We start from the raw sequence: 14,180 nt of genomic DNA, 5'->3' as shown, positions 1-14,180 counted from the left end.
TTTAGACATGACAATAGATGTCAGTGATAGTTTCGACACCAACCTCAACTTACCAAGTGTGGATAGTCAGGGCACCTGTTCATTGTCTGTCTGTCTCTCTTCCACCAGGTGCTGGAAATGTTTTCTAGTGAGGGAGATTTACATCTAGAACTCCCATCAGGAGCAAAAGAAGCATCAAAAGAATTATGGGTAAAAATGTTTCTTGTTACATTTAAGGAATACAGGCATTGCACTTTTCCGCCGATTTTATATCACAATCACCCCACTGAACCCCCCATTCGATGACACAATTTTAAGTTTCTGCTGAAAATAGATTTTCTTGTTGCCAGCCTTGGGAATATGAGTTCTCCATGAGCATTTTTGTATGTATGTAATAAATATTTAGACTAGTGCTGATGAAATAAGTTGCTTGTAAAGTATTCAAATACATGTTATGTTTCAAGTATGTTTGAGAGATTTGAGAAAAGAGTTAACGACATAACAAATGCAGAATGATTTGGGTCGTTTGTAATTATTTGACCTTGATAGTACCCTCCCTTGATTACCTTGACAGGAATTACAGCCATTTGACCTTGATAGTACCCTCCCTTGATTACCTTGACAGGAATTACAGCCATTTGACCTTGATAGTACCCTCCCTTGATTACCTTGACAGGAGTACAGCCATTTGACCTTGATAGTTTTCTCCCTTGATTACCTTGACAGGAATTACAGCCATTTGACCTTAATAGTTCTCTCCCTTGATTACCTTGACAGGAATTACAGCCATTTGACCTTGATAGTTCTCTCCCTTGATTACCTTGACAGGAATTACAGCCATTTGACCTTGATAGTTCCCTCCCTTGATTACCTTGACAGGAATTACAGCCATTTGACCTTGATAGTACCCTCCCTTGATTACCTTGACAGGAATTACAGCCATTTGACCTTGATAGTACCCTCCCTTGATTACCTTGACAGGAATTACAGCCATTTGACCTTGATAGTACCCTCCCTTGATTAACTTGACAGGAATTACAGCCATTTGACCTTGATAGTACCCTCCCTTGATTACCTTGACAGTAATTACAACCATTTGACCTTGATAGTACCCTCCCTTGATTACCTTGACAGAGATTACAGCCATTTGACCTTGATAGTACCCTCCCTTGATTACCTTGACAGGAGTTACAGCCATTTGACCTTAATAGTTCTCTCCCTTGATTACCTTGACAGGAATTACAACCATTTGAGACTAAGCCTGTAATGCGGGCCAACTTTGTGGGTCGAATAGAAAACAACCACACAGCATTCATCAGGATAAAAACCAACCAGGAGAGTGAGTCTGAGATGCTGATACTGCCTGTGGAGGTGGAGGTGTCGTCAGGTAGGTCAACTTGTGTACATCACCACGATCACACAGCAGTCTGTGAAAATAGTAATATGTGTGCCCATACAGCAATATCCTCAAAATTATATGGATGAAAAAACTAGAATACTGACACATGTACAGTCGAGTATTTGTGAGAGTTTTTGTTGACTGAATTAGAGAATGAAAATGTGTTTTTGAGGACTTGATCATGTCCAACAACACAAAATACGTTTCCTTTACAAAATTAAGATACCAAATTCAGTTGGATTTTGACAACTTGAAAATATTTGTGTCATTTTGAAGTCCTTATTTACTATCATTACCAGAAAATTGTCCTTCATGGTTTTGTGTAGATGTAATATCTGTGTTATAAACTATGGATATTTGTCTGAAGCAAGGTTCACAAGACATTGTCTTGAGACACGTCTCAACTGTCACAGACAAATTGAATTATTTTACTTTGTAGCATAAAAATACAATAAACCTGGTTGATGTGTGATCATTGGATGATTAACTTTCCACACAGTCAGCCTGTATTCTGTTTTCTTAACTACCATTTGTAATTCTGTCTATTGAAAATGTAATGAATACTCTCCCTCTCTCCCTCTCTCTCTCTCTCTCTGTGCCCTCTCTCTCTCTCTCTCACTCACCTCACTCTCACTCTCACTCTTCCCCCACACACACACATATTAGATCAGTTCTAAATTTTATGTATATTACAGCAAAAACAAATATTTATACTAAGGCACTTTTGCCACAATGAACCATGAATTAAGAAACAGCCAATGTGAAACAGGTCAAAGGGAGATAACCCCTTGATATCAGGGGAGTTAATCAAGTGATGCCTGCTTATATCCAAGTGGTGTGTGTGCATGTGTGCAAGCGCGTGAGAAGGTAATATTTTGAAAAGTTCAGACAGACAGACAGACAGACAAGTTTATTCAGTAAAAGGCCACAGGCCCATCATACAGTCATTCGCATATGATATAGATAGTTTAGTGCACATGCTGTGTAAGAGGAACATTTCTAATGCGCTGAAGTACATGAAACAGGAAAATACTGACATCTCTTATGATACAATCATTATGTGTTTTCATAATGTTAATAAAACTGGCATTTGGATCAAAATCAGTCAAATATTTCTGAATATATCTTAACCTTAAATCAGAAAAAACGTTCACACTTAAGGAGTACATGGAATTCATCTTCAATAACATTTTTGTCATCCAATTCTACAAAATAGACATAGTCTCTCGTTGTAATTAACTTTATTGTATCTACCAGTTTCAACAGCTAAATTAAAATTTCCACATCTAAATTTAGAGAGTGCAGATCTGAGATGTAAAGGAATATCAGAATTTAAATACCTTTCCACATTTAAAAATGTCTTAAATTGGGAGTAATAAAACACTTATTTGAATTTTGAATTGAAGTGGACCAACATTGTTTAAGATTATCCGAAAGTCTCTGCTTAAACAAGGATATGAAATAATCAACATTGCCAACATCCTGACTGATCCATGCATAGCCAAAACCATACTTAAATAAAATATTTTTGACACAAGTTGCCCAAGTAGTGCGCCAACATCATCTAAGGACTTGAGCATAATATAACAATGTTTTGGCAGTCTATCATAAGGCATATACAAATAGGTGACACCAGTATTTAATTACTTTAGTCATATAAGTAATTTGTAGAGGAAGTCTGCCACAATCACCAAGAGCCATGTTATTACAGGTAGATTTACCAACTTTCAAGAAATATTTACAAAATTTTACCTGAACAGACTCAATGATGCTACAATAGTTAGTACCCCAAATCTCAGACCCATAACACAAAATAGGGTGAAACCATGCAGTCAAAAATCTTAAACAAGTCTTTACAATTTACTCTTCCCATCTTTTTTGAAAACCATTTACAGAAAAATATATCCTTTGTTAGCTTGAGATACCAAACAGCTTTGCTTTTACTCCATACCCAGCTTTGGTGTAAATACAAGTCCTAGATATTTATAAAAGGATACAGTTTCAATAGGATTGCCATTATAGGACCACTTTTCATATTCCCGTAATGGCCCACCATTTCTAAAGACAAGAACTTTGTTTTACTAAAATTAATTGACATTCCAGTTTGTTTACAAAACATTCAAGTGCATTTATCTTCTTTTGTAACTGATTACAAGTATCAGATAGTGCAGAAACATCATCAGCAAACATTAGTGAACACAAATTGTTAAAATCAGATGAAACATTAACACCTATACCACCTTCCTGTTCCATTAGGGAAAACAACTTATTAATAAATATGATAAACAGCTGTGGGCTTAACACACATAACCCTGACGTTTGGTACCAATATTACATGTAAAACACTTAGATAAACCCTTTGAAGTTCCAACACATGCAGATAAACTGCTGTACATTGATGATATTATATTATAAAATTTACCAGAAATACCAACTTCAGATAAAGATTGCAAGAGAACATCATGTCTTATTGTGTCAAAAGCCTTTGAGAAATCAATAAAAAGGCAATAAAATCTACCTCTCCTTTTACCAGAAGCCTGAAGAGAGAAAATATGATCAATTGTGGAGTACCCTGCTCTGAAGCCTGCCTGGGACTCATTAATAATTTCATGTGCATCGCACCATGATTTTAAACGCTTATTCAAAATATAGGAAAATGTTTTACAAATAGAATCAATAAGAGATATACCCCTATAATTATTTGGGTTACTTTTACAGCCAGATTTGAACAGAGGGCATATAATACTCTTGCCCCAACCACATGGAAAATTACCACTATCAAATATCTGATTAAACAGTACTGTGAGAAAAGGTACAATGGAGGCACTTGATGCTTTAAGAAACTCATTTGATATACCATCAGGTCCAGGGGACTTATTGTTAGGAGAATGTAAAATGTGAAACAAAACTTCCTGCTCAGTAATAGCAGCATTAAGTGTTGACACATCAGTAGTATTTACAACATGTGGTGAAACAATAGGTAAAACATCAGGCTGGTCAACACAAAGTAATGATAGAAAGTGATCAAACCACTGATTACATGAGATAGATGAGGGAAGACTGTCGCACATTCTATATTGTTTCAATAATTTCCAAAATTGGCTTGAGTCACTGCTGGAATCCACTAGTTTCTGTCTCTGTTTACACTGATAATTCTCCTTTTGGATATGAATGTCTTTTAAATAATTTTGTAGTTGTCGAAATATATCCAAGTCCTGATTATTGTCTCTGTGTGCACGTAATGCAGAATATTTATCGTGTTTTAGTTGTTCCAGCTCTGCATCCCACCAGGGGGGCTGTGATCTGTCCCTGTGCTTATCAAAGCTACGATACACACTTCTAGTATGGGAAGCAGTTTGTTGTATCACACTAACTAAGAGATTAACTGCTTCATCAATATTGGTATACACAAGGTCAGTTAGTGTAACAGACATATCTAACAATTTGTTGTGAAACTGTGTTGCAAACTGACTATTACAGTCCTTAGACCACACATATCTAACCCATGAATCCTCCTCAGTAGTGGCCTGCTGACTAGCATCTGTATTAGAAGTTGTGGTACATTCAGAGTTAGACAGAGCACATGAAATATCAAGAGTGCAGTAGAGGGGAAAATGACAGGAGAGGTCCAGAGTACCTATCCCAAAATTTCTAACCTTGTGGAATAATGATGAGCTTCCAATCATATAGTCCACAACACTGGAGCCATTGTGAGTGATACAAGTAAACTCACCAGATTTATCATTATGGAGCCGGCCATTAAAGGTATGGATTCCAAATGTTCGACAAAGTTCAGACAATTTAATGCCATAATTATTGTGAAAATGAAAGTCTTTGCTTGTTCGGGGAGTATCAAAGTCATCACTGGGATAGTCTGCTGAATCATAAATACAGTCTAAATTGTCATCAGGGATGTAGTCGAGAAAATCCTTCATCCTGGCATTGAAGTCTCCACACAGAAGTATATGGTCTACAGGATAATCGCATCGTATAGTTGATATGTAGTCTTCCAATACAGATATACCATCTTTATCATCATTATTATATATAGGAGAGTTTTCTGGTGATACTTGAAAATTAAAATAGTGTCTCGATCCCAATCTAACCGTGACGTATGTAGTAGAATCACTATACAGTCCTTAAAATGTTCATAAAGACGCTTACAATATCCATCTACAATTAAGCATGACTTTATGAAGACAGTTACACCACCGCTATACCGGCCAAGTCGTCTGACTTTCTGACGTACACTGTTGAAAACACCATAGCCTGGCAAAAAATCAGGCGATTCACAGAATCCGATTACGTCGAACTTATTGCAGTAGTTCTTCAGAGGAGATCCACATTGGTCATGTTTACGTAGTCCCTCTATATTCCATGAAAGAATGTCAACTCCGTCACTTTGTTTGTAAACAAACGAGCCTCGGCCTTCACTTCAGCAGTTTGGAGTGGCCTCCCTTGTTCTGCTGCTTCCGGATTCACTAGATGTAAACAAGGACCCACGTGGTTCGGCTGTCACTGCTGCACTGTAGCTTGTTTGTTGTTGTGCTTGCGATCCCGCTGGGGTAGGTTGTCTTTTTGAGACACAAACTATATCTTTCTTGTCGTGGTCATATACATATGTAAGTCCATCGATGATTAATTTGTTCTGTCGCATTTTTACTCGTTTGTTAGCATTACGAGCATCAACAAACCATGGAGAAAGTGCACGCCTGTCCTCTCTCACTCTCCGGGTGAAGTCCTCTGTTACACGGTGGTTACTACCACGTCCTAACTGTTCACGAGCACGCATGAACACCTTGCTTTTATCACTGCTCTTCATAAACTTAGCAATCACAGGAGATTGAGGATTACGTGGATTTAGTCGATGAGCACGCACAATAATAATGTTACTCACTGTTTCTTCATCCATTTTCAGTGTGTCAGTTAGAAAAGATCGCACAATTACTTCCGACTGATCCCAGGTTTCTCCTGATGAGCCATGCAGTCCATGAAATAACAAATTATCACGTCGGCTTCTAGATTCAAGATCCTCTAGTTTATCTTCAAGTTCTTTAACTTTGGTGTGTAACTCCACATTCTCTGTCTGAAGTCGGGCGAGTTGCTCGTGCATGTCCGACGCCATGTTGTCAACTTTCGAATGCAACGATTCGAAATTCTTGTCCATAGCACATCTTAGTTCACTAAACATTTTCTTCATTGCATCACTGCTCGAATCATTCAAACCTTGATCAACTTGCACCGATCCATCGATACCAGTCTGTAGGGTGGACTGACGGGTGAGAGGTCCGGGGTTCATCTCCACCGACCCGCTCGTCACAAGTAGTGTGCTGAGAAGGAGCAGGAGGCGTAAACACACAGAAACTGACCGTTGATTGACTTGGAGACCGTGGAAACTTCGTTTGGAACCATTTGGTTGTATAAATGTACCAATTTTAGCCCGATATTGGGCTAAAGAGATACCCATTTTCAGAGCAGTAAAAAAAAACACGTCTTGTCTACCCGACGTTCATCCCATATGTAATATGATTGTAGTGAGACATTTTCGCAACACTGCCTGGTCCACACAGTTGTTGATTGGTTGCCATCAGGATGTGACTGTGATGTGGATCCCCATTCACTCCCTCTCACTTCTTCACAACATTTTTCATGTCAAATGTGAAACACAAGTGAATCAGATCTTGAGAGTGATGATATTATTTTTGTCTTTCCAGAGCCAGGGATATACTCACCGATAGAGATGATAGATTTTGGTATTTTGAGGACGCTTGACAAACCGAAAGTTGTGAAGTTGAACCTCATCAATACAGGAGCAAAACCGATACATATCTCTGTGAGTACCTGTAGTAGAAGATGTGCTGAGTCTAGGTAGTCCAGTATAGCATGGTTAGATACAGTCTTGTATTGTTCCAGTCCGTTAACTAAACGAGTCATCACCTTCACTGTCATCATCTGAAAGATATCAGTCAGAACTGTTTGTATCACTTAACTGAATCAGGACGAAAGGTGTGTATGTTTTATACCCAGGAACGTAAGCCTGAGATCAATACAGATTAACAAAGAATGGTTGGTATAACAGGTTAAATGAATCTTCTCTGACTCAGTTAAAGGCTTTCTGTGACCATCCTGCACCTGAATTTTCAATATTCTCTCTCACAGAGTGTGAATGTGTCGCCTAGCAACGATGCTGTGAGCATAGACTTTCGACCCATAAAGTTGCAGCCAGACCCAGGGAGGCAGGTCACAGTAGCACATATCACATACAATGGTGAGTTGTCACACAGTAGCACATATTGCATACCATGATGAGTTGTCACACAGTAGCACATATCACATACAATGGTGAGTTGTCACACAGTAGCACATATCACATACAATGGTGAGTTGTCACACAGTAGCACATATCACATACAATGGTGAGTTGTCACACAGTAGCACATATCACATACAATGGTGAGTTGTCACACAGTAGCACATATCACATACAATGGTGAGTTGTCACAGAGTAGCACATATCACATACAATGGTGAGTTGTCACACAGTAGCACATATCACATACAATGATGACTTGTCACACAGTAGCACACACCACATACAATGGTGAGTTGTCACACATTAGAACATATCGCACAACAGTGAGTTGCCATGGTTACATGTTTGGAAACATCCTGAGAGTGGCAATAGTCCCTGCAGTCACTGAAATTTGAGAGCTGAAATCAGTTTGATGGAATACATTTTCAGAATATTTTGGAATGTTTTCAGTGTGGTCCCATACAAACATACATGCAACAACCTATCATACAAACATACATACAACAATCTATCATACAAACATACATGCAACAATCTATCATACAAACATACATACAACAATCTATCATACAAACATACATACAACAATCTATCATACAAACATACATGCAACAATCTATCATACAAACATACATACAACAATCTATCATACAAACATACATACAACAATCTATCATACAAACATACATGCAACAATCTATCATACAAACATACATACAACAATCTATCATACAAACATACATACAACAATCTATCATACAAACATACATGCAACAATCTATCATACAAACATACATACAACAATCTATCATACAAACATACATACAACAATCTATCATACAAACATACATACAACCTATCATACAAACATACATGCAACAATCTATCATACAAACATACATACAACAATCTATCATACAAACATAAATGCAACAATCTATCATACAAACATACATACAACAATCTATCATACAAACATACATGCAACAATCTATCATTCAAACATACATGCAACAATCTATGTGTTCGATGTGTAATCTCTATCATTTGTTAAAAGTCAATGTTTTGACAATATCAATGCTGTTATTGGTGTATCAGTATATATAGCAGTAAATCTGTTGCAGTGATCATTGTCAATGGACTAGCATCACAATGCAGGAAACAAATATGGTCCCAATGTCTATTTTGTCTGGCTATTTGCTTGCTATGAGCTGCTGTATATTGAATGACGAAATATTTCTCTTTCCAGCTGTCAAAGCGTTTCATCCCAAGCAGTGGTCTGGAAAACTTGTCATCAGAACAAAGAACAATTTTCACAAACTGATAATCCCCTTCCGGGCGAATGTCCTACATGGGTATGAATGTTTCCTCTCTCCTACTATACACTGTGTTAGATCCACTTTACTGAAACAGATGTGTTTGATCCACTATGCATGAAACAGCTGTTTGATCCTCTGTACATGAAACAGCTGTGTTTGATCCTCTGTACATGAAACAGTTGTGTGATCCTCTGTACATGAAACAGCTGTTTGATCCTCTATACATGAAACAGCTGTGTTTGATCCTCTGTACATGAAACAGTTGTTTGATCCGCTGTACATGAAACAGCTGTTTGATCCACTATACATGAAACAGCTGTGTTTGATCAACTATGCATCAAACAGCTGTTTGATCCACTATACATGAAACAGCTGTTTGATCCTCTGTACATGAAACAGCTGTGTTTGATCCTCTGTACATGAAACAGCTGTATTTGATCCTCTGTACATGAAACAGTTGTTTGATCCTCTGTACATGAAACAGCTGTATTTGATCCTCTATACATGAAACAGCTGTTTGATCCTCTGTACATGAAACAGCTGTATTTGATCCTCTATACATGAAACAGCTGTGTTTGATCAACTATGCATCAAACAGCTGTTTGATCCACTGTACATCAAGCAGTTGTGTTTGATCCTCTGTACATGAAACAGCTGTTTGATCCTCTATACATCAAGCAGTTTTGTTTTTATCAACTATACATCCAACAGCTGTTTGATCCACTATACATCAAACAGGTGTCTACATAACTTCTCTACATGAGCTGTACGTACGAGTCGTATATGACTGGTTGTGTTTCAGGTCACTGGTATACAATGTCAACACCACATACTACTTTAGTGCAAAAGCCCTGAAGAATGTCACACGGCCGATGATGTTCACGAACACCTTCAACTTCTCCATTGTCATCTTCAACGTCACACTACCGGCTGACGTAGCCCAGTTCTTTTCTGTAAGTTTGTGCATGTCATCACAGGTCAATCCTGTTTGGATGTAGTGTTTGATCAGACTATCATACATTGCAAACATCTGTGGGGTGGTTACAATGCATCATTGAGAAGTTGAAATATTTGTGCCTCGACATTGATCATTCACTTGATTATTTGATGTTGCGGCAGCTGTAAAGAAATATACACATTTACATCAGTACATTTTCATTACATGACTACACTGTATGTGTGTTTGTTTCAGATCTACAACTTTACACAGCCTGTGTTGCTGCAGCCTCAGCAGATGGCCACACCCTTCCTGGTCAAGTTCCATCCAAACGAGACACAGCTTCACTTCAACACTGTACTCACCATACATTCAAATGCATCCACCTTCCAGATTCCTATCATCGTCTATAATGGGCTGTTCAAGGTAGTGGCATATTGCAACTGATTATTACATGTGATATAACACCAGTATATACTGGGATTAACGTGTAATCACTACAGTCAGGTATACGTGCATGAAATACAGTGTCAATGTGTTGCAAAATGTTACTTGTAGTGTTACATCTTCATATACCAGCACGTTACATGTGATGTATCATGGATATACACCTATATGTTATGTAAAGTGTAACATCACTATATACAAGGATTTTACATTTAAGACGTCAGTGGATACCAGGATACACTGTATGATATAACATTGATATACCAGGATGTATGAAGGAATGACATCACTATTGATGACGGTAGCATGATAAATGACTCTTGTTGTTTACTCTAGTTACACTACATCACTGTTGGCTGTTTATGTGTTGATATGTTTATACATATGTTTATACTTGTGGATGGGAAGTTAAGTACATGTTCTATCCTATGCAGGTTATACATCATCGGCCAAAGAAGTTCAAAGGGCAGCTTGATTTCGGTACTATGGGAGTAGGCGAAAGTCGGAGTATGATATTTACTGTGCGCAACGACAACCCTGTGGATGTGAGTATAGGGGGATTAAAAAGGGGATTAATGAGGAAATGTAGAGGATATGATACCATTGGAAGAAGTCATGGATTGTAGATCAGTATTGGCAGTGACATACCCATGAGTCGAAGTACAAATGTTTCATCTGTTTATGATAATAATATACAAAAAATAATATACAAACGTTGTATAGCACCAATATGATTTAGGAATTAAATCACAATAAAGCGCATGATGATGTGATTGTGATGCTGAATGCATCCTCTGGGTTATCCATGTACTGCAGCCCGACCACGTCATTCCAAAAGACGTTAAAATATGGTACTTGTTGGTCCCTGCCTTACGCTCAGCATTAATGGGTACAACAAGGACTGGTCTGCTTAAAGGCAGTATAATGTGTCTGAGGGGGGTATTCATGCTTCACTGTGGCATGGTATCTCAGTGGGCTAGCACTATAAAACCAGCTTCAGTCTGGGTTGGTACAAGCAGCCGCACATACACATACACATGCATTCACGCTGTCATATGAGTGAAATATTCTCAAGTACGATGTTAAACCCAATTGCACCTCACCATGTACTGCAGTTTATGATGCTACATAGTAAATGTTTGCTCTGTCAGGAAATGTTTGGTTATAGAGAGTGTATCTTGTAGTTTGCTCACCCTTTGTGTTTGTGTGCAGGTTGTGGTGGGTGAGTTTAGTTCCAACATGAACCGTACCACCGTCGAGATCCTTGGTATGGAGAGAGGGAACGGGACGACGCTCACCCGGGTACACAACAAGTCGGAAATAGACACAGATCCGGTAAGTCACTGCAGAAATCTGTCACATCACCAAACAAGATTTCCACTATTTCTATTCCATATCAAACTATTCAAAATGAACATAATGCAATAAGGTGTTTTGAAACATTTAAGGCTGCCACATAACAATAGCAACAGTACATTCAGCATGATCAAGCATACTCTCGGTCATGGATTTATCTCTTGTTTTGTCCCTGTATTGCTGGATGCAGCAGGAAGTGGAACAGATCGTACTTGGGGCTTGGCAGATAGCGGATAAAACAAGGATGTCTCTCTGGAGTAGCCATGTTAAACATTGGGATGGTATCTCAGTGGGCTGCCATGTTAAACAGTGGGCTGGTATCTCGGTGGGCTGCCATGTTAAACTGTGGGATGGTATCTCGGTGGGCTGCCATGTTAAACAGTTGGATGGTATCTCTGTGGGCTGCCATGTTAAACAGTGGGATGGTATCTCTGTGGGCTGCCATGTTAAACAGTGGGATGGTATCTCTGTGGGCTGCCATGTTGAACAGTGGGATAGTATCTCGGTGGGCTGCCATGTTAGACAGTGGGCTGGTATCTCTGTGGGCTGCTATGTTAAACAGTGGGATGGTATCTCTGTGGGCTGCCATGTTAAACAGTGGGATGGTATCTCTGTGGGCTGCCATGTTAAACAGTGGGATGGTATCTTGGTGGGCTATCACACTCATGACTTGAACCATGTTTGTCTGTTGCAGCTGGTCATCAAGCCCTACCACTTTGCTGTGTTCAGTGTTAATGTTGTTGCGCCAAACGAGGAGGGGGCGTATGCAGCGGAGGTGTTGATAGTCACACAGTTCCAGGTAGGAACATGCTCCAGAACTGGCATTTCTCAGGTCATCTCACTGGGTGGGGGGTGACAGTACAGTGGATTGAGGGGGTACAGTGTGTGGCAGGGGCTGTTGTCATCAACTACTGCTGGCTTCCATCACACGTGGAAATTTCCACAATACTGTCATAGGACAACATTGTTGCTCATTGAGGCTGATAAGAACTTTCACTTACGATGTGGGAATTCTATTCTCCATCTCTCATGATTTTAGTGGTTAAAGACTTTGCGGGTTCAATTCCCTACTTGGGTACAATGCTTGAAGTCCATTTCTGGTGTCTCCTACATTGTAATCTGGAATATTGCGAAAAGCAGCATAAAACTCACTCACTCACTCACTAAGTAGAATAGTGGCTTCAGACTATGAAGCCTATTTAATACTTTAAGCGAATGCTATGTTGGTTTTAGATGGTGTTGCCCTCACTGGTCATGGTCAACTTCTGTTTCTTTCAGGATATTTTTATACCAGTGACTCTGCGGACAGCTGAGGGGAGCCTTCATGCCATTCCAGACAAATTTGTTTTTGATAAGGTTTACCCTGTGAGTAGAAAATATGTCAACATTTGCTGATTACATAATTGTATATAAGTTAAAGATCTCTCTCTATTCGGTTAGAATATAGCTGATTGTGGACGAACAAACTAAAGGTGAATGCCTGTGTGTTTCAGGGTAAAATTCCCTACAAAGTGCTACAGATACACAGTACATTCAGCGAGTACATGGAGGTGACCCAGGTGGTGTTCCAGCCTGCAGACAGGAGGTTCTACTTTGTCCCCCAGAACCACAACACCATTTTACTTCAGCCCCATGAGCATAATGTTGTGAGTAGATTTCTACCCCAGAACCACAACACGTTTTACTTCAGCCCCACTAACATAATCTTGTGAGTAGATTTCTCCCCCAGAACCACAACACGTTTTACTTCAGCCCCACTAACATAATGTTGTGAGTAGATTTCTCCCCCAGAACCACAACACGTTTTAACTAACATAATCTTGTGAGTAGATTTCTCCCCCAGAACCCAACACGTTTTACTTCAGCCCCACTAACATAATGTTGTGAGTAGATTTCTCCCCCAGAACCACAACATGGTTTTACTTCAGCCCCACTAACATAATGTTGTGAGTAGATTTCTCCCCCAGAACCACAACACCGTTTTACTTCAGCCCCACTAACATAATCTTGTGAGTAGATTTCTCCCCCAGAACCCAACACGTTTTACTTCAGCCCCACTAACATAATGTTGTGAGTAGATTTCTCCCCCAGAACCACAACATGGTTGTACTTCAGCCCCACTAACATAATGTTGTGAGTAGATTTCTCCCCCAGAACCACAACACCGTTTTACTTCAGCCCCACTAACATAATCTTGTGAGTAGATTTCTCCCCCAGAACCCAACACGTTTTACTTCAGCCCCACTAACATAATCTTGTGAGTAGATTTCTCCCCCAGAACCACAACACGTTTTACTTCAGCCCAACTAACATAATCTTGTGAGTAGATTTCTCCCCCAGAACCCAACACGTTTTACTTCAGCCCCACTAACATAATCTTGTGAGTAGATTTCTCCCCCAGAACCACAACACGTTTTACTTCAGCCCAAC

General features: G+C 39.3%; 1 protein-coding gene across 1 annotated transcript in view; it reads left to right on the top strand.

The window, feature by feature from the left end:
• Positions 1-108: 108 nt before the first annotated feature.
• LOC124275355 (transmembrane protein 131-like) overlaps positions 109-14,180 on the top strand; it is a gene marked incomplete at its 5' end in the record, with an annotated part of 42,002 nt that continues 27,930 nt past the window's right edge. Inside the window, 12 exons of the mRNA XM_046710867.1 lie at positions 109-189; positions 1,216-1,366; positions 7,093-7,211; positions 7,538-7,646; positions 8,941-9,046; positions 9,813-9,963; positions 10,203-10,373; positions 10,829-10,939; positions 11,607-11,729; positions 12,445-12,549; positions 13,029-13,115; positions 13,244-13,396. Coding sequence (XP_046566823.1) covers positions 109-189; positions 1,216-1,366; positions 7,093-7,211; positions 7,538-7,646; positions 8,941-9,046; positions 9,813-9,963; positions 10,203-10,373; positions 10,829-10,939; positions 11,607-11,729; positions 12,445-12,549; positions 13,029-13,115; positions 13,244-13,396 — 1,467 coding nt within the window. The remainder of the gene's footprint in view (positions 190-1,215; positions 1,367-7,092; positions 7,212-7,537; positions 7,647-8,940; positions 9,047-9,812; positions 9,964-10,202; positions 10,374-10,828; positions 10,940-11,606; positions 11,730-12,444; positions 12,550-13,028; positions 13,116-13,243; positions 13,397-14,180) is intronic.

Source organism: Haliotis rubra, unplaced genomic scaffold (assembly GCF_003918875.1).
Source record: "Haliotis rubra isolate DU_JTF1 unplaced genomic scaffold, ASM391887v1 Scf1046, whole genome shotgun sequence".
Taxonomy (NCBI): Eukaryota; Metazoa; Mollusca; class Gastropoda; order Lepetellida; family Haliotidae; genus Haliotis; species Haliotis rubra.
Note: the sequence above shows the minus strand (reverse complement) of the source record. Positions and strands in the feature narration are given on the sequence as shown.